Source organism: Zophobas morio, unplaced genomic scaffold (genome assembly GCF_036711695.1).
Source record: "Zophobas morio isolate AGI-343-1 ecotype UQ-CSIRO unplaced genomic scaffold, CSIRO_AGI_Zmor_V1 ptg000011l, whole genome shotgun sequence".
NCBI classification, from domain to species: domain Eukaryota; kingdom Metazoa; phylum Arthropoda; class Insecta; order Coleoptera; family Tenebrionidae; genus Zophobas; species Zophobas morio.
In genome coordinates this window covers 3,235,897-3,258,024 of record NW_026972116.1, presented here as the reverse complement: position 1 = coordinate 3,258,024, position 22,128 = coordinate 3,235,897, and the positions used below count along the sequence as shown (strand labels likewise).

General features: G+C 34.7%; 1 protein-coding gene across 5 annotated transcripts in view; it reads right to left on the bottom strand.

The window, feature by feature from the left end:
- The window catches only part of LOC135126678 (A disintegrin and metalloproteinase with thrombospondin motifs 12-like), a 90,431-nt gene that overhangs the window by 27,270 nt on the left and 41,033 nt on the right, over positions 1 to 22,128 (bottom strand). For all 5 annotated transcript variants that reach the window (XM_064052741.1, XM_064052744.1, XM_064052745.1 and 2 more), the window contains 3 exons: positions 18,471 to 18,711; positions 16,658 to 16,867; positions 16,493 to 16,598 (listed from right to left, as the gene is read on the bottom strand). In XM_064052741.1, coding sequence (XP_063908811.1) covers positions 16,493 to 16,598; positions 16,658 to 16,867; positions 18,471 to 18,711 — 557 coding nt within the window. The remainder of the gene's footprint in view (positions 1 to 16,492; positions 16,599 to 16,657; positions 16,868 to 18,470; positions 18,712 to 22,128) is intronic.

The window sequence follows — 22,128 nt, the reverse complement described above, 5'->3', positions numbered from 1 at the left end:
CAATGTAGTCGCAGACAGTTCCAGCCATATGCGGACGAGCATTACCGTGCATAAGAAGAAATTGTTCGCCTATAAATGGGGCATAAGGTACAACATGTGGTTCCAATAGCCTTGTAACGTATGCATTAAATGCTCATCCAGTTGTAACAACAAGTTCTGTACGCGCCTCCAATGATATGACATCCCAGACAATCAGGGATCTTCCACAAGGTCTCTCACTTGGGCGTCTGTACACCTTTACTCGACGATTATACTATTGTTCACCAGAAAAAATCTGGATTCATCGCTCAATAAAACACGACTCCAAGAGGCGATGTCCCAATCAACTGTTCTCTAGCAAAATCGAGTCAGCCCCTTCGACATGCAGGTGTCAGAAACGGTCCTCTTCTAAAAACTGAGTTTGTAAGGTGGTGATTGAAACGAATTTCGTTTTGAGCACTTGTAATCGTAAAAAACGGTCTTGATTGGCTGTTCTTGCTCTTCTACGGCTTGTTCTGGTTCTCGACTATCTTCCTGTCTCTCTGTGCCGGTTTAGTATACGGAAAACCGTGGAGGTTTACTCCTAGGCGCGGGGCTACAAATGTTTGACTTTGTCCCTCACCACCAAGGGTAACCGCTGCTATCGCGTTATGTTCTGAGATTTACACTCTCTGATGGTTTATTTTGTAAAGTTATTCAGAATCAATTTCAATGAACCATAAACATCGCGAAAAATACATGAACGTTTTCCGGTTTGGAACCGTGTTAATTGAGTTTTTGGGCTCAACGTTTCACACACTTTCGTAAGTGGCATCTTCAGGAGCAGGGTTAAGAACAAGGCAAAAGAGCACGGTAACTCAGTATGTCAACTCTACTGTATTGATTCCGACCGTGGAAGCCTCCAAAATTATAGCGAAAAATTATCGAATGTTTAGCCAATTAAACTGTAGAGAATACGATAATAGTTATTTTTGTATGACCATTGCTTTTTTGATCATTTACCGTACAGGTTTCCATAGCAGTAAGTTCAGTTTATGGGTTGCTACGACTAACAACCAAGAGGAGAACGGTAAGCAAATTACTTACTGTTCAGCTGAACGGTAAGTAATCACGCATTCAAGATTTTTTTTATTTTAAATTCCATGCTTCTTCGACTTTGATATTTTCGCTTTCAGAATCACTCATGATTGATATTTTAAGCAAATAAATCACTCACTAATAGTCGCGGAAAGAAAATTAACTCGAAATCAAGCCAGATCAAATCTAAATCGACAGCGGTCAAAATGGAAACTCATTTTTAAAATTGTTGTTTATATTAATCGAAACCATAGTAACAAATTTTAAATTAAAAAAAAAGACCTCGTTGATGTTTGATATAAATTCTTTCAATTTATGAATTTGATAAAAAGACGCAAATCTTTTGATGATCGTACAAAAAATAGTATAAGCATTACGAACGTTAAGGGGGTTTACTGGTCTCAGACAAATTGGAGACGTCGCTTCGCTCCGTCTCCAAACTTTTGTCTTCGACCAGTAAACACCCCTTACCGTTCTTAATACTTAATATACTATTTTGTTACAAGAACCTAAAACATTTTTTTTGGGACGAATTTTGCTGTTTTCGCAAACAACATGTTTTTGTTAATGCTCCCAAAAGCACCTCAACACATCTCTTAATACGACTAACGTGACCAAACCAAATATTTCTCGAAAATACACAACATTCATTTCAAAAACACTTAAAACCCTGGTCACCAAATTTTTTGAAAGTTACAAATTATGCGTTAATTTTGCGGCGAAGTATACATATTTGCAAAGAACACTCTTGTAAACAATGCAGTAGTGTGGAAATGATAAGACACTGCTAAATTCCTTACAGCTCTCTGGCAAAATAAGTAAAGTTAAGTGCTGCGTTGACAATTACAGTATTGGACAACTAATGTTTAACCTCGTTGTACTTATTAGTTGTAGTTAGCGGACTTTAGATTATATAGGCTTCTTATATAAGAAGGAAAAGTTATTAATGAACCATAGTTAGTGAAAGTTGTGAGTTGCCTAGTGTCAGATGTAAAATAAAACAGAATAAATCCTTGTAAGAACTACTTAACTTCCTTCACAAAAAGTACACCGAGTAACACCCAGCAGGGTAATCGCTAAGGCTAATTGAAATTATTACTAGACACAGGTGGATCTTTGTTTACAATTTTTAGGGGTAGTTTGACGAGAGACGAATGGGTAGATGCAAGTACAAAAATAAAAACTGCCGGGATGGCAGGTAGTCTTTGACCAGAACTCTTGTTCGGAGTCTGCCTTGGGCGTCTATTTACTTCCACCAATTTTTATGGGCGCTTAACTAAAGACGCTTGTAAATTTGCCGCAGTCGAGAGGGCTGGGAGAGGGTTTGTCAAGATGAACCGTAATGAAAATTTCACTGCGATCGGTATTACTCAAAATTAGTGAAAGTCAATAGATGCCTGAGGCAGCCTTCGCACAAGAGTTCTGGTTAAAGTATATTACTTATACGGTAGGAACCGCTAGCACTGGCACTAGGGTACGTATAAGGAAGTGATGACGCGCAAGTTTTATAACGAATGATTGTGAGTGTGAAACGGATGCAATAATAAGAGCACATTTCTTAACTAAACATGGAGCTATACGAGCCCTAACAACTAAATATTGGGACAACAAAAAATTTTTATAAAAAAATCACCAAACTTTTTAACAAAAATGTAATTTATTTTAGATAATTAAAATTTTAAAATTACTTGGTTTTGCAAAACTGTTAATGTTTACAGCACAACAAAAACTGATTTCTAACTCAAACAGTGACATAAAACTCTAAAACAACGTAACATTTTGTGACACATAAATATTGGGACACAGCAAATTCAGTACCTGGTCATATCTCCTTTTGCCTTAATAACTGCAGGAATTCTTGCCATCATACTTTCAACTAATTTTCTGCAATACATAGGAGTTGTTACGGTATGCTATACTCGCTAAATTTCCTGTTGAAGATTGGCAATCGCTTGTCATGGATGATTTCCTAAATATTTTTTTATTTCACGCCATACCGTCTATACAAGATTAGGATCTGGGGTATTCGATGGTCAGGGCAAACATTTATATTATTATTCTTTGTAATAAGTGTTGTAGGTGTGTAACTTGAAGCATCATCCTGTTGAAAAATATAAATATCAACAGGATAGACTGCTTCAGTAGTTGTTAATATTTTTTTACAAAGGCTCTTGACATTTGTTTGAATTTGTAATTTCCCTTCCATGAACGTTGTTAACTGGTCTTTAAATTCCGTTAATAGACATGCACCCCCAAACCATTTTTCCGCTTGCAAACTTGACTGATTGTTTAAGATAATCAATATTAAAATTCCTTTTTTATTTCAATAACTCTTTTTCGACTATTATCTCACCCATACATCAAATTTGGACTCAGCGTTATATATTACTTTTCTCCAATTTTTATTTTGGTCATATTAACCAATTTTTCTTATGGGCAGTTTTTAATTGTGGTTTTACTTTAGCCTAACATAATATAAATAAATAATAAAGTCAATCAAAGATCGCTTTATTTAAGATTTACAACGTAAAAACCAAGGCCTGATTTGTGTATCCATTCGTGACAATATTGTCTTGAAACATTTAGTTGGTTATCGCTATTCCAGCAAGTAGTAATTTCTCTTGAAGTACTCCGTCGTCCAATTTTATAAATTTTCATCAGTTGTCGTTGATCATGCGGCTTCACAAGTGGTGGCCTACCGGCAATTTTACCTTTTATTCCCATGGTACCTCTGTCTGCGTAATATTTTACGATGTTTACCATCGACGACTAAGCTATTTAGAACAAATCTTCACTTTTCCTTATCGATTTTCCCATGCAGTACTGCGAAATTATTATTTTCAGAAATTTTACTAAAACTAGCCCACCACTAACTATTTTCTTCTAAGTGAAACCAACACTAGTATGAAATGCTACGATCCCTATAATAATGGCACCATTTACCAGCTACTACGTTTGTATTTCGATGGTATACTTAGCAAATTTTCTCGGGTGTCCCAACATTTAAATGTCAGCAAAAATGGCACATTTTTTATTTAGGTGACAATTTTTGCGCTCTAAGAAAATTTATTAATTTGCAAAATACCTGACTCTGTGCCAAAATAGATGCCCATGCCAAATTTGCATTTAGTCCAAACGAATTGAATGATATCAAAAATATGTACCGGATTTTTTTGAGAAATTGTCTGTGTCCCAATATTTAGTTGTTAGGGCTCGTATATGATCGACTACGAGAATTGTTTGTTTTATTTCAATAAAGGAACATGAAGAATATGTGTAACTTTAGATTTTAAATTCAAAAAAATTACTGATATTCCCGCTAACTGTGAAAGAATACAATATTTAAAACTTAATGCTAGGAAGAATGCTGATATTGCTAGAAGAAATTTGTAAAGGAGTTTCTGTTGTGAGTGCTGTGGTGAAACCAAGAAGATCGAAGGAATTAGAAATCATATGTGGTTTATTATCATCGGAAGAGAAAACACGAATTGAAAAGTTTTATGCGAAATATGCTAATGTGTTTTAACTAGAAAACGTGCCGTGCACTGTTAAAAATGTCTATAGACAAGCGACAAAAATTAAAAGCCGACGTATATTAAGCTCTATCCGTTGCTGTATTCTCAAAAAAGAGAAATACGCAGTAAGTTGAAAACATTTTAAAGCAAGGATTGATTGAAAAGGTCACCCCCACTTCTGATCGTACCGAAAAAAGTTGATTCCTCGGGTAATAAAAAATGGCGTGTTGTTATTGATCAATCATAGGTAGCTTAATAAAATAATCGAACATGGCAGATTTCCGTTAGTATGCATTGAAGAGATACTGGACGCTTTGTCGAATGCAATTTATTTCACTCATTTGGATTTGTATCATGCATATTAACAAGTTGATTTGGATCCAGATTTGAGGCAGTGTACTGCTTTTACAACAAATCGAGGGCAATTTCAAATGACTAGGTTATCTTGGTCTGGCAGATTTATCTGCTCGCAGAGAATACCTTAAAATGTATTTCATGTATAAAATATTACACAATATGTAAGACCTTCCAGATATAATTATCTCATACTTAATAAATAATATCATCTTTAATGGTCCCCAGTATGCTCTCAGAAAGATTTCTTTGTTTTAAGTTAATAGTGCAACATCAAACTATGCATGTTCCCTTTATATGATCATTTAATAATAAATATAATTAACAATGCATTACAGACTGTATACAATTTTATGAACTGCGAAAAGTTGCGTGGACATAATGAAACTAAATTCAGATAAAATGCTGGATTATTTAGCAGGCAAACATACCAGTTTGGGAATTGATTGACTTTTTACATCTCTGTTGTTAAGGAACATTTGGATAATTCAAAATTTTGTAAAAACTATTCAGACTGACATTCAGCACGTTGTTTGCACATTAAAAATGAAGTGAAAAAGACTACTTACCTAATCAAGTAAATGAAGAATCGCTATTTCATGTCAGGTTCAAATGTACATCAGACTGACGAAGGAATATCTTAAATTACAGAACCGTAGTGCCGAAGGATTAAGTACCGTAATTATGGAATAGAAGAATTTGCAGAGTTGAAACAACAAGGAATGGATTTCAAAGTTATATAAACGTTTTAAGAACTGGTTTGAATGGTGTAACCCTAATAACAAATAATTTTTTCAAAGAACTTATAAGTATAGCATTAAACACATCCGCCAATAAATTTGAAGATTCTTTAAAAACACCGGGTCTTTAAGGCAATGTAACACTACAAATAAATATAAATTTTATGATCCACTTTAACTGTGTGCCATCTCTTAACTTATTACACTCACAAACTGCCATTGTGTTTGAGCAGTTGATGCACGAAATTCAATGCCTCAGAAGAGAAGCTGCTGAAATAAACTATTTTCATATATCTGATTGGGGCAGAGAAAATGAACAATTACCCAACTACAACCGGATCACCATGGTATAAACACACATTTATTAGATAACTTTGACCCCTCAACCAACTGTTGATACAGTTATCGATCCCATTGAAGAACAAAAAATCGGTACGGATAATAAAGTTCAAAAGAAATTAAGCATCAAATAGAAAAAAAAAGCATAATCGGCAAAGACGACAACGGGGATGAGGATACTACTGATAAATCTAATGATGATGTTATTAAGTAGTGTTAACTCGTATCCAACGTCATCTCTCGTTATACTGTTGCCTGGAGTACCTTAATCCCTGACCTTAGCCTCAGTCCAAACTAATAAGAACAACGATTGTAAAATTTGCAAAAATTTTAGTTGTTCCTTTTAAGTTACAAGTTGAAAACCCAAGCAAATAGATACATACATGAAAATACATATCAGAGAAAGTAGACTTTAAAAAACTGTGTAAAATCATAAAAGCCGCATTTATGTATAGAGGTACAGATGACTTTCTAAAACTTGATTCAAATAAATATAACCTTTTATTATTCTATAATAATAACAACTTACTGCTTTTAGTATTGCACAGCCTACAAAATTATGGAACTACATGAATATCAACATTGTTTAAATTATTAAAACAATGTTACCGCATTATGAAATAAGCATAATTAGAGTCAAACAGATTTTGCCGGATCGGAGTTAATGTTGTGCCTAAATGGACAAAGATGACTGCGGACCGGAGTTAAGGTGAAATACAATGAAATATATGCAGCATTTCGGAAAAACTATAAAATTTGATTTTTTTTTTAAGAGAACCTTTATAAGTTGAAATAAACATATGTAAATATGTAATGTTAAAGTAAATGTAAAAAAACGTGTCACGCGTATGTGTCAAATGAGTTTTTACAAAATCTTCTGATGACGTCTTCAACATTTTTGCAAGGACACGTAGGTATATCAACTTGGATTGGTGCAGGTTAAGACTAATAATAACAGTATTGTATTCGCAATTTTCGAGAAAATGGAGTGAGCCGTTCTTGATTTGAAATAAATTAATTGATTCATTATTTTTTTTAAACCAACTGCATAAGCAAATTTAAAAAATATGAATCGAATGATAAATTACAAGTATAAGGTGATAATACTTCGTATAATTCAAAGAGGATTTATTCGACAAAATTTTGAGGTGACGTCATACATTTTTTGAAGGGGATAAGCAAATATAGTTTGATTAAAAATTTACCATGTTTATGATAAGTGATAACTTTAAAAGATCTGTAAGATTTGAAAGCATTCGGTTTTGAAATTTCAAAATTAAACTGAAAAATGTTGTATACTTTTGATTTTTTTCCAAAAATTTGGACGTTTCGGGTAAAAACTCAACACGGATTCATAAACTACACGTGCAGGACTATGTAATTTGATACAATTTGAATTTTTAAGGTGACATCATCACATTGTTGGGGAGGATTAGACAGTTTGGTAGGTGTTTTACTTTCTACATGATATTCATAATACACATAGGTAGAAAATATGACAAAAATCGGTCTAACAGTTTCAAACATAATCTCTCTAAGAAAAATCGTTACAGACGGCGCACAGACAGATCGAAACAGGAGACCCATTTTTTCGTATTCAAAGGGATATGATCCATCGAGAAAATATGATAGCAGCCAGTCGCCCAACTGACTTGATTACAATAGTTCCTTAGCTTACATTCAGGAAGTAAAAATCCATAAAAATAATACAACAGCAAAGTGTATAAACCGTCATGTAACAAATTGCCTGGGAAATCATTTGACATTGCTAAATTGTTGCTGGCATTAGTCTGTTGAATGATCTTAATAATGTAATTGGCCACTTCAGGGTGGAGAAATAGTCTAAGAGCTAGCGACCAATTTACTTTATATGTATATTTCAGTAGGTTGGTACTCATGAAAATTGGCAAATGAAATCTTGAAACTTGTGCAGGCATTTATATTTAGGGGAAGAGGGCCCAAAGCGGGCACCATAAGGAAAAATATTTAAAAAAGTAGTTTATGGATAATCTAGATCCTTTAAATTTTTATATTATAATGCTTGATTTAACCCTTTTCAATGATGCATAACTAAAATTGAAGAAAGTTTATTAAAAAATAAGTTAGAAGCAGATAACTAAATCTTTACAACTGCCCGCTTTGCCCTACGGGGAGGCCTAAAGCGGGCATTCAGCTAGGGCAAACCAGGCAATGGTTAAGGTTGGCGTCTGGCTCGGTTTCGCTCTATACTAAATACATTGAAAACATTGTCGGGGTTTCCGGAATTGCATTTTAGAAATACTGAAGTCTGCAACCAAACCAGAAGTTAAGTAAGCTCATTTTAATAGATTTTGACTTTTCGAGAGTTATTTACCTCAGTCATGGATTTTTTTAGGATTATAAATGGTATCAAAAGAAAGCTGACACTTTTCCCCAGAGGACCTTCTATCTCAAAATGCAAACCTCTTCAGCACTTCGTCAAAAAATGCATCAATGTGCCGATTAAAGTGTGATGTAAAAGTTGCTCAACTTTATAATTTTTTTTTTTGTAAAAACTGTAGACTAGATATGAATATAAATATGAAGGTCCCCTGGATTGACGTTTGGTAATTCGAAATATAATTTTTTTAAAGCGATATATCTCGTATTTTTCTTTTTGGTTTTTTCACTTCTTAGACTTCGTTTTATCTTCAGCAAGTTCTTCTTTTATAATTTGTTTCACAGACTCCACATTGCCTTTGTTCTTCTTTTCGAAACAACTATAGATATTTAGTAAATACACTAGAAGGACAAACCGGACAAGTGCCCGCTTTGCCCTGCCCGCTTTGCCCATTTCGACAATTAAAATTGCAAACAACATCTAAACTCAAACTGATGCGACAAGTGACAGTTAACTGCTACCTTATATTAGCCGAATAAACACAAATTGATTAACGAATTTCATTCTTAGCTTAAAAATCACAAACATAGAAAAAACAGATGTGACACACTTTGCAATATTTTTCAAAATCATGTGAAAATTATTTATTTATTACAGCACATAATTGGGTACTCTCAGGAGGACCGGGCGACTGATGTGAAGTATGCGGGGGGGGATGCACTATGTCCGCGCGGTTAGGGCGCACCATCTTTTGAAACGCCAAAACTAAAGAGAGTGCCCGATTTAGGCTCTACGCCCGCTTTAGGCCCCCTTCCCCTATTCATCAGATCAATGAACTGAAGAAATGGCTGATTAACTGTCCGTACGTTCTTAGCAAACAACTGGTGAGTTTGGCGAAAATAGTAAAAAAATCCTTATCACATTTAATGGAGTTATGATTACCATTTCAGTTAGAATGTACAAAGATATGGTTGTGTTGTTTTTGTAATAATTTGTCAAAGTTTTCAAAAACCTATGTTAAAATGTTCGCAGTTACTGCCCATTCACAATGGACATAAGGCATAACAAGTACATAAAGCTTACATAAATACATAAAGTTGAAACGATGGAAAACGTGTACCCCTGTTCACAGTGGACGAACGTAATTCTTATGCTTATGAACGTTTTATATAATCCTTGTGTGCGTACACAAAGTTGAAACAAGTTCAACTTTGTGCACGAATTATGTCAAAATTATGTTAAAATCTAGGGACTTTTGAATGCTGCTATTGAATTCCCTTTGACATTTGGCACTTGGCACTTCACACCTTTGATTATATTATATAAATTATAATCAAAGCTTCACACTGCGAGTCTGTTCTGTACTGCGAGTTGTCAAGTTCGAATATCGTATGAAATTGTAGGTTAGATATTTTGATTGACTCAGTTTGAGGTTAGCCGTTTCTATGTTTAGCCAGGAGTTATTCCGTTCTGCATTTGCGCAGTTTAACAATTCTTACAGAGTTCAATCTGTCCACTGTGAACGTAGATAAGCATAAGCCAGACACAAACCAAAAACGTAAATTATGTTATGCGCTCGTTCTTATGTCTTATGTCCATTGTGAATGGGCAGTTAATGAATACCCGTATGTTTATATGTACCTGGTTTTTGATGGATGCGAAGTTGAATGGCACTGCTGCTGCACGAGTTTATACTGAGTGTTATCGGGTAAGAAGGTATTCCACAGTAAATGTAAGTAGGAAACTGGACGCAAGATTGAAGGAAACATGCAGCTTGCTTCCTATTGGAATATAATTCCATAATCGAGGTCGTTTTAGGACCACACGTACTCCACAGTTAAAGGAGGATGTCTTGCATCTTGTGGTTGATGATCGGACAAGAAATGATCGGGATATTGGCAAAGTTGGGAGTGTATCGAACCACAATAATTAAAATTACAGAAGTAAGAGGCTTCATCTGTATCATTAAAACAGGGTACAACCCTTACTTCCCGGAGGTTACAATCTCCATTCAAAATTTTGGTTATGCTTTCATGGGATTTTCTTTTGTTGGTTTTGTTTTTGTTTATAATTTAAGTTTTTCGTTCGTTTATTTATTAATGAAAAATAACACCTTGTTTTATTAATAATAATGCACAACGATTAATGACTACTGGTTGTTATCCTTATTTTAGTGTTCTAAAAAAATAAAAGACTGATTTCAGTCACCAACGTTCCTAAGAAATCAGAAAGTAAGCCGAAGTAAATATTCACGCCTTAAGTATGTGTAGTATTGCCAATTTTACTTTTATAAAATTACCTACGTTTTTTCGTAAACAATATCATAAAGGATTTTTTTTAATTATTTTTTTGGAATTCCCGAAACCCCCTACGTAACATATTGAAGAGTTAATGCGCCATTTTCCAGATACCCGATAATAATCAACTTTTTGTTATCCATTTAAAGATTTAGCAGAGTGGAAATGTTCTGGCAATATTTTTCTACAGAACAAATAGTCATCGTTACATGACAGACCTGTTAGTGTATATAAGTACATTGTAACCCTTGAGAATTAGGGGTTGCGTTTTCCGATACGTAACCTTATCAGTTGCCAGAATGGGCATTCCTTTTTCAGTAGATACACAAGATTTCATGCCTACGTAACCCCGATCCTGAGCTGCAAGTTTAAAAGATCCGTACTCTCGAAGATGTTGCAACGTTCTTAAAAGTGCGCACATTTGGCAGACGACGATTTTGGAGGCTTTCTGAAAAAATTCTTTGGGCGCGAGCGCCGTTTCCCCGAGACTCACCGTAGGTTAGAACGACATCGGTGTATTCAAGATTTGAAAAAACTATTTCAACACATTTCGCCCATAAATTAGAAATCTGTGCCAAACAAACTTTAAAGAGACGACGTTTAATAACATACTCTTGACATAAAAATGATTGCCTGTGTCAAAACAGTTGCTAGGGTACCTTCTTTATTGTTGTAGTGTTGTTATTATTTAAGTTATTATTTAAGGTGAACATAGACGGCTCGTGAATATATGGGTGGGAAAATTCTAAATTCGACTTGAGTTTTCGAAAAAATGCTATATAAAAAAGTTGTTCCGTTTCACAAGTTCTATCACTGGTTAAAATTAATGTACTTATTTCTGAGACACCCTGTATATAATATGTTGCTTGCTTGTGACTTTTTTCCTGAAACTGTTCATTCTATTTCTCTGGAAAACATTTGATCTTCCATTACTTACTTTACACTATTTATTGGCAGCTTCACAAGCAATAATTGCAAAAAGTACATGATAATATTATAAAAATGTTAACCGACTGCGTCCATCTTCTTAATTTTTAAGTTTCCTTGAAACGTTTTAAGGCATGTTATATCAACGCAAAAATGCTCTGTTTTAAAAACTTGCACTCCATGCATACGTAGAAAATGAATTATTACAATGGTGCAGATAAAATGGAGTGCTGTAAAATTGTGAAAGCATTTTATTAAATAAATTAGTCTCAAGTGTTGTATCACTGAAGGAATAAAAGTATTGTATTTAACTCATCTAAAAAACCAACTACACTTTACCTATTTGGAAAGAGAAGATGGTGCTCTTTTCGCAAAATTAAAGGTGAATTAACACTAAAACATTATTATTAAGACCCACCACTGACCCGGAAATGACCGGCATTCAGGCAAGACTTCTATCATTACGGGTACTAAGACCAAGTAATGATATGCATTGATTATTATTATTTTACGATTTTTGTGTTGATTTACTATTTCAAATTTCAGACATACCTTTTCAGTTAATGGAGAATAGGGTGAAATAGGTAAACTGACACGCCGCTATAAATTTTTTAAATATTAATTCAAACCAGTTATACATCATTGAAAAAATAAAAAAATGTATTTAGCCTAGTTATAAAATACAATCCAGTAAGTTTGAAAACAAAGGTTTCATGTTATTGTCGAAAAAACCAAATGTGATGTAACGCTTATCACATACCTATAGTTGGATTCATGTATCTTTTTCATGGGCGCCCATAGAAACCATTCTCAGGGGGGGCCACCCTGAAATTTTTGTAATCTACTCTATTCTTGTATATACAAATAATATAATGATACAAATCTTTACTGTTACAAATATATATTTTAATCATCAACTGCATTAATCAAATCCACTCGCAAATAACCCTATAAAAACATTATTCTTATTATTAACAAAACAGTGTAAAATATTAAAATTAAAAAGTTATAAAAATATTAAATTAATCAAAAATTTTTTGATACTTGGAAAAAACTAACATGCTCTTTTAGCAAATCTTCCATAAAAATACAACTGTCAAGGTTTTTTATTTTTACAAAATCCTGCCAATTTTGGATTTCGTCTGTTAAATTGTCAGTGGAGTAAAATTCGCCCAACCCTTTAAAGCAACTTGGTTTTAAGTTATGTATATTCTTTCGATGTAAAGAAAATAATGAGTATAGTGACAGTTTTGTTTCGGAAAATCGTGTTGTTAGGGAAAGAATTAAATGATCCAGGTATGGAATAAAAGTGCCTATTTTAAAATAATTTTCTATGCTATCTGTGTTGTGGTTCGTACCCCCACTGGTGAAACAGTTCTGGAGCAACCAAAATTTCCACTCGACGTCGATGGCTACTCCGAAAAACCGCCATCAGTAGTAATAAATAACACCACTATATAGTGCACATTGTTACGTTATTACCGCTACCATGATCAGCCTTGTCACTTATTTTATAGTTCTTATTAGCTGAAGTATCATCAGTATTTGTAATTTTTCTCTTGAAGAAATTTCGAATATCTATATTTCTCTGTTTCTAAATAAAATATTAAATTTAAAATTTAAACAGACATTTAATTTAATTTAATCAAGAGTACTTACTCTCGAATTTTGAAATAAAGAAATAATAATAATTATAGCCAATAAAACGCCGGTTCAACAACTGTTCGTCTTTAAACGTCACTTCACCACATATAAAAAGTGAAAACGGAATGGATATAAGCAATAAAGTGTTTGCTCTTGTAATAACTGTAAAAAGCAAATAATGAAACAACCCATTATTCAGTACCGGTTAAAAACGATAGATTTATGATGTTTCCAGGCAAATCTGGGCCGAACAAAGGGTTTCAAAACCAGATGGTCTAAGTTTGTCACATTTCTGTGTTTGTGTGGCAATAAAACTGAAAGTGTAGGGCATCTTGTACCTACTCTTACAAATGTGCTGAATTTTAAATTTGACAAATAAAAAGGAAATTGACGTAGAATCTCAGGGGGGGCCATGGCCCCCCCTGCCCCCCCCCTATGGGCGCCCATGATCTTTTTACACACGCGACCAAAAGCTAACGTCCGAACTAATAACTGTTACTTTGTAGTAATTAGTCAAAAAGATGACAATGTTCATAACGTCAACATGACACAAATGTATAGGTTCAGGCAGGTCTTTTGGTTTCGGTGCTTTCCGATTGGGCCGTGATTTTGTTGGACTGGGAAGCACGCCGAGTCTTTCTTTTAATCTTTGAAACCGTTCGGCGAGTAACACTTAGAACATCTGCAACTCGCTAAAAATTTGAGCGAAATTATTAACCATGAACCTTCAAGTGGTTTTTACTTACTTGTTCTGTACCATTTAATGAGATTAGAGGACCACCGTTTTCCTTCTCAAGAGCAAAATACTCTATAAAGTTGGACACGATGTTCTGGGCACGGGAACTCAAATGTTTGCCCTCCATGTTGTAGACCAAACATGAACAAGAACTAAGATAACAAAACATAAAAAATAGGACAACGAAACAAGAATTCTAACAACCAACGAACTTTACGAAGAACTGAATAGAAAACTTGAATAGAACTACGAAAAACTGCGATTAACCACTCTAAGTAAAACCAAAAATGACAGTGACGTTTGATGAAAAATCAATGAATTATTAACAGTCACTAGATTGACTACATCAGTGCCTGTCGCACTATGTGGACGCATTTATTACGTATTTTATCTTTTTCTAATTCAAGGAACTTTGTGGAAGAGAATAACTGACGTAGAGCGTAATTTGGCCTAATTTCGGTAGACATACTATTTGTCTGGCTTTTCGTTTTTGTAATCCTTAAAACAAAGATTCTTATGGTAGGTGCTGTCTGAGCTTGTATGACACTTCGGTCACGTGTGTCAAAAGATACATGAATCCAACTAAATATATTCATTTTAAGGTTTGGTGTGTTAATCATTCAAAAGTTCAGTATTCTTTCTTCGGAATAATTTAGATATCTGCATTCTGGATGAGTTGAATTGGGACATTCAATACATATATCTGACTTCTTTTACTTATAGTATGTTACATTTGATCGCATGAACTCGTGCAGGAAAGTTTAAAATTCTATATTTTTAGAAATAAGACAAGTAGGACGACAGAAACGTTTAAATTCTCTTCAGACATGAGTTCCTAAAATGAATGCATATAAAAGAAATTATGTAGGGGAAACTACTTATTTTTAACTGTTTATGCAATGCAAGTTGCGATGTGGTACTCAAGGAAAAAGAATATTTTGCGAGACTTAGTAATAGTGCGCCAAATATCGACCAAGTTTAGAAAAATGTCACAACTTTATTGTTACTCTGCTACGTTTTCGAGGATTCCAAGCTTTATTTACTTTTGCCGTTTAGCATCCGTTTTACGAACAGTTCCTATCTGGAAGATGTAAAATAAATCAGATTAGTCGCGCAAAAGTTTATGTTTCTGTTTTAAACAGTTTCCTTGTAACAGCGAAGCGCTTGTGGGTAAGAAACACAAATTTATAGATTTCCTCAAAGCTACAAGTGCACACCGCAGATTGTACGCAATTATAGTTTATTTATTACTCTTATAAAACAAGTAATTACATCACACGAAAGTATACAGTTCCACAATTTGCTTTCCTCCTTACACGTAACGTCATTAAAAAGAAGAATTTGCATGCAACATCAGCTTCTTTTTCCTAGAAGGTTTATTATAATGAGTTGTGGCAAGTCTTTAACAACAGACTTAAAAGCTTTTGCTTTATGAGCAATAATTTCCAGCTAACTGCATTGAATATTATGTTTTCGTAGCGGGCAGCTCACGGCCTTTCTTAAATTACACTTTGTGTTATCACAGTCGTACCTTTAAAGTGTCGGCTGTAGAAAAGTCGCTTTTAATGCAGGATTAAGTGCATGCCTACGACCGAATTTAAATTCAACAACGACGCCGTTTTGCTTAACAGTTGCATTAAAGAACAGCGCTGAAGCTTTGTGTAAACCTCGACACGCAGTCCTGAAAAATAAAAAGCTCAGATCGTTACAGAACGTCACACATATCGGCTTTAGCGTCGATTTATTGTTTTCGTTGATGCGTTGGTTTTATTTTATAATTTCAGCACACGCTTTGTGTGATCGAAAACCGTAAAATCAAGAGCGAAATAATGGCGATGTTATCCGAAATATGTCTTCCTTCCTAATACTTGGATTATAGGGGTTCGGGCCCTAAATTAACATGCGTTTTGGTGTACCTGGTTATTAATATTGTGAGGGATTGCTTCACGTGCCTAACATAAAATGGACTCGACGATTTCGGCGAGAATTTCATCTTGTGTTTATTGCATTCTATACAAACATTCTTCACAATTACTTAACTATTTTGAACTTTCGCCATAAATAGCTATATTCACAAAAATTAGACACAAAAATGAAAATTTAGTTGACAATCAAGGTATGTTGAAAGTTAATTATGCTAATTAAAATGTCTTAGAGAAAACAATTGTAAGGGTGAAAGTCTTGGAAACCATTTGAGACGGATATAATTTGTTTATAAGCCGCAATCTATTTCATAAGTTATAACCACAGCCATAAATATAAAATAAAAACAATACCATGTTCTTTCAAAATAAAACAATTAGTTTACCAGAGGGACAATTCCATACAAGTCGCATCCCTTATTGCACTTAAAGCTTCATGGTTACATTCAAGACAAGCATTTCATTTCTATGTTTATTCCACTTTTAACCCGAAAATATTTTCGTAACGGGTAAAACACGTCCGACAGAGAACTTCATTGCTCGGAATCTCTTCAGAATTATTTTTGACCCCAAAGAAAAACAAAAATAATGTAAAATACATACCTTCCTTAAAGTGTGACTTCCACTGGTATACTTTTCCATTGAATGGTTTCTCATTATGTTCTTTACATTGTACTTCTCTAAAGGATGGAGAGCCCGTAGGACAAGGCTAGATTTTCAACTGATATCGTTCACAAGATCGATTGCAACATGATGAAAGTTACTCACGTCCAAGTTACAGATTTTGACTTTTTTTCGTTCTCCTGTACAATAGCGACCTCTGTGTTGAGGTACGGGATTGTCACATTCTCTAGTGGCAATTTGTACACCGCCACCGCAGCTCCTGGAACATTCTGAGAAGGTACCCCAATCGCCCCATCCTCCATTGACAGCTTCGGGACGCTGACCCATTGGGATGCATTCTTTTCTGTAACACCACTAAAGAGATCTATTGAGATAAATGTTAAACACAAGAGTAAAACCGCGACATAATACACGCATAATGCTTCAATTTGTGTGAGAATATGGGCGGAATATACACCGACCGACAAAAAAAACCGGTCACCGTGAAATGTTTTCCTAAACCACTTTAAATATGATATTTTAACTAGTGATTGTATTTATTTGTCTCTTTTTTTAGCTAATTTGTACATCCTTTGTCAACAGTGAATGGTTCTTTAACTAATATAACAATCAGTAGTTAAATTAATAATTTTTATCAGCAAATTTTGACGACATATGATGTTTCAAATATTTAAACTGTATATCCACATATTTGAAAATCGTCTTCTTTGCTTTCTCAAACGCCCGTATTACTAACGTCTTAAACGCTTAAACTGCTGTGCAGTGTATGTGTAGTTACTTTCTATTTATAGAAACAATTTTTTTTCACTTATTTTCAATTTCATAATACACCATCTATAGTATATACCAGGATATTTTTATTAACTCTGAACATATGACATGAAGAATGGCCTTAATCCCTATGTTTAGTTGTAAAAAACACACATCAATGCATTGAAAGAAAGCAACCAATGTTACTACATCCAGCCTCCTTCATTAAAAAAAAACAAAGTGTGAACTGGTTTGAAATATTGTGATAAAATATTTTACAAAAATATAAATAATATTTAGCTCAATGCATCTAGTATAAATACCACACATGAAATAGAACAAATTATGTTTTAACTCAAGAAAACAAGTTAAATATCGTATGCTATGCATAGTAACTAATGTCTTCATTAACATAATTCCATCTACTTTGAAATTTCTTGTTCCACAAAATCATTGATATGTATTTTTTAAAAGTGAATAAAGTACTTGTCTGTGTGTCATTAGAATTTGTACCTGCATCGCTGCATCTAATTGTTTTTTTTTTATAGTTTTATAGTTCTTAATTTTTGATGCCATAAATTGTCCTTATTAACAACGAATGCAAACAGAACATATTCCAATTGTTGACCCTAAACCCTCATTTGTATTAATACTATGTTGCAAAATGTTAACTAATGTTTTTTTGAATTATCGGTTCACTATAAAATTAAATTCTAAACTAAGGTTGGGTTTCATTTCTCTTCATATGTTGTTAAAAAAATTTCTACGACATTCAACACCTACTAACGTAATATGTTAAATATATAAATGATGCAGCTACCATAATTACTTTATGTTATTAATTCCAGAAATAAAATTTCGTTAACTTCCAAATACTTTTGTTAGTACATATGTTCCTGCATAAAAGAAAAAAAAAACGACTCCACCGCAAAAATTGAAACAATAAGTAACAAATTACATAAGAAACATTACATTAGGGCAACCGGTCTGTGCAATGGAAACCGTTACTGGATATTTAGTAATTGAGTATAGACTGATCCTGTGGTCATCTAAAATCAATACGCGTGATGTTATCATCAATTTCAACACCCCGTTCTAGTTGTAATTTGGTTTCATCTCACTTATATCTGGTCAGTCACCCTTTAATAGTCTCTCTTTCTCCACCACTTTCGCTCCGAGTATTTTGGTCAAATAAGTAATCACCGACCTTGTTTTCTCCGCATTTAGTTCCATCAGCGGCTGGTTCTTCCTTGGTCTGGCACTTGTCGGGCGATGTTTCGCAAAGCAGTATCTCACAGATATTCTCCTGACCAAATCCACACAGGGTTGCGTTGGGCATAAAGATCCCACACTGCTGTTCGGCATCGTAGACAACTCCTGGCAAGACATCCCGGTCTTTGTAGAGAGATATTTCCGGCTCGTCGTTGAGGCAATCTCCCAAACCGTTCCTGAAAACAAAGACACCGTCCTGAAGGGAGCGAATTCTCATTCTTACCTTCGATCCAAAAAAAGAAACATTCCTGAACAGCGTTCCATAATGACAGAGCGCAAACGAATTACTTTACTTAATTTGTGCCGTACTAATTCAAAGTTTAAAAAATTGCAGTTATCCACACGGAATATTAAATATTTGGCATTTAAAATATGCATAACTTGTTAAAATAAAGTCTTCAACATTTTACTGAAAGTAAATGTATTGATTCTAACTTGTAGTATGTTGCGCCGAACACTAAATCTTCTTTTAAATAAATGCATACTAGTAATTTACACAACTAATTCTGGAAAGCCTGATTCCGGTATTTGTTGTGTAGAAATAGAATATATGTATTTTATAACGAATAAATTTTTAAAATTAAAATATTAAATGAGAGTTATACAGTGCATCTTTTTTAAAAGTTGCCATAGGGATTCCTATGTTAAATTTTAAACCTCATGTTAACTTTTGTTAGGGTGATAACTGATAACCCAGAGATGAGTTTTGCGGAGAAAATAGCCTTGGGGTTCTACTTTAATTTTCACTACCACTTTTTGCAGTAATTTGTTAATTTGTGCCTTAAAAAATAAAAATTATTTTGATTAAAAAAGTTTGGTACATCATATACGGTTTTGACTTATCATTTTAACTTGTCGTTTTTGACAGCATAATCTTGATTTAATCATTAAATACCTTTATTGCAGTTTTTAGAAAAGAAACAGAATGATGGAATTCAAACATAAATGAAGATAATAAAAGATAATTTCACTGAAACTGCGTTTTTAATGTCCACGATCGGAAAAACCTGTGTTTATAAACCTGCCATAAAACTTTTAAAATTCTAAAGTTGCGTTGAAACGGAAAGTAAAAAGCACGAGTGTAGGAAATTTGACCTCCTGGTGAATGCGCGAAATTCACTAAAAAGGCATGAAAATCTGACAATATACAGGCTGTCCCAGAATTCGCGTCATTCCCGTGAATGACATGTTCCCTGTCCCGAACTGTGCCGTAATTCGCAAAAAGGATTGTCCAGGCTTTAACCGTGTGAGAACTGGAAGGCGATTAAGTTGACCAATAGAGAGGCTGCTTTTATATCCGAACGTTTCTATGTTCAAAGTTACCTATGCCAAGAACAAAAAATCGGGTAATACTAAAGTTGAATGATTTTTTCCGAATCCCCCTCCGTCAACAAAAGGAAATAGAAGTGTGGTTATAAATTTAATCATTTTGACAATTGTTTGTCATAAACTGTCACGAAGTTCATCACTGACATGAAGAGACGCTTCTGCGCCAAAGATGACTGATTAATGTACACAGAGACATCAACGTTTACTTTAAGGCAAGTAGCATGGGACAGAAGTTATTTCTGCTGCCATTCTAGTTAAATTGTGTTTAACTGGGCTGTACATGTCATAAGAGAAGCTGTTTCATTTCATCGTAGGCAAATAATACATTTATTACTATTCTACATAGTGTAGATACCGAAGAGCAAGTATTAGAAGTCATTTTCTTAGAGCCTCGTGAATAATCGTCGGCACCCAGACCAACATGTGTTTCACCGATTGTTACATCGAGCAAGAGAAGATGGATCTTTTCAACCTAGTCGGAAAGGTCGTGCTGGGGCTCCACGGAATGTACGTGTAGGTGCTGAAGAGTAAGTGTTAGAAAACATGGAAGCGGATCCTAGGAGAAGTGTCCTCTACGTAGCGCAAATGAGTGGATGCTCAAGATCGACCACTCATCGTATCCTTCAAGAGAGAATACTGCATCCTTACGATTACACGAGAGTGCAGCATCTGCGACCAACCGACTACCCGCGACGAGTACATTTTGCTCAATGGTTTTTGCGACAAAATGAACTAAACCCTGATTTTTCACGGCGCATTCTTTTCACCGACGAATGTTCATTTTCCCGAGAAGGAATGTTTAATGCACACAATTGGCATTTCTGGGTACACGAAAATCCAATCTCACTAGGGTGAGAGCGTATCAGGAGCGATTTACTATTAATCTATGGTCTGGAATCATTGGTACTACTGTGGTAAAAATTTTAATGCATCTGATAAAATTTCACTAAAGTCCGTTTCTGTTTTTTAGGTGGGGCCGTTTGTGTTACCTAATCGCCTTAATGGGGAGGCATATGCTAATTTTCTACGACTAGAGCTTCCGGCGTTGTTGGAAGACGTTCCTTTGAATGTACGGCGGAATATGTGGTTTCAGCACAACGGCGCTCCTCCACATAATTCGATACTTGCACGGCGAACATTGAAAAGAGTATATCCTCATAGGTGGATTGGGCGTGGCAGTACTAACATCTGGCCTCCTAGATCTCCAGACCTTTCTCCTTTGGACTGTTTTTTTGGAATCAAATTAAAAATTACGTATATAGAGGACCCCTAGATACGTTAGTAGAACTGGAAGAGAGACTGCACGAAGCCTACGCTACAGTTACTCCTGAGATGTTAAATAATATACAACACAACATAATTCGACGAGCTAGAACTTGCATTGAAGTTAATGGTGATCATTTTGAGCACATTGTTTAATAACGTTACAGTACAACGATTCCAGCCCATAGATTAATAGTATTGCTCTTGATATGCTCTCACGTTAGCGAAATGTGGATTTTCGTTTGCCCAGAAGTGCCAATTGTGGGCATTAAATATTCCTTTTCGGGAAAATGAACATTCGTCGGCGAAAAGAATGTGCCGTGAAAAATCAGGATTTAGTTCATTTTGTCGCAGTAACCATTTAGCAACATGCACTCGTCGCGCAGTCGGCTCGTCGCAGATGCTGCACTTTCGTCAATAGTAAGGATGCAGATTTTTGTCTGTAAGGATACGATGCATGATCGATCTTGAGCATCCATTCATTTGTGCCACTTGTTCTTCACAGTCTACGCGTATAATCAGTGGAACCCCAGCACGGCCTTTCCGAATAGGCTGAAAAGATCCATCTTCTTTTGCTGGATGCAACAAACGACGAAACACATGCTGGTCAAGGAGCCGATGATTGGGGAAAAGACCTGTATATTCGCGCACAGCAGTGGCTGCATAGCGTTTACATTCTCCATAAATTAACATCAGTTCCAAATATTGTTTATACTAATATGAATAAGACATCAATGACTTAGTGGTATTGGTACTGATTTGTTGTATGTAGTTTGTATTGTTCTTAAAAAAAAATGCAACTAAACGATTTTTGTTATAATTTTTATTCGTATCTTTTCAATCTCTAGAAAGTACTCGCAACTTTAAAGAAACTGTTTTAAATCATCATGTGCAACATCAATCTTATTCTTGAATAAGTCTCAGTTTTCAGTATCTGCCTCACATGATTGACACCACAGCAGATACCTATGATCTTAATACATCAGAGAACTGGAGTCTCG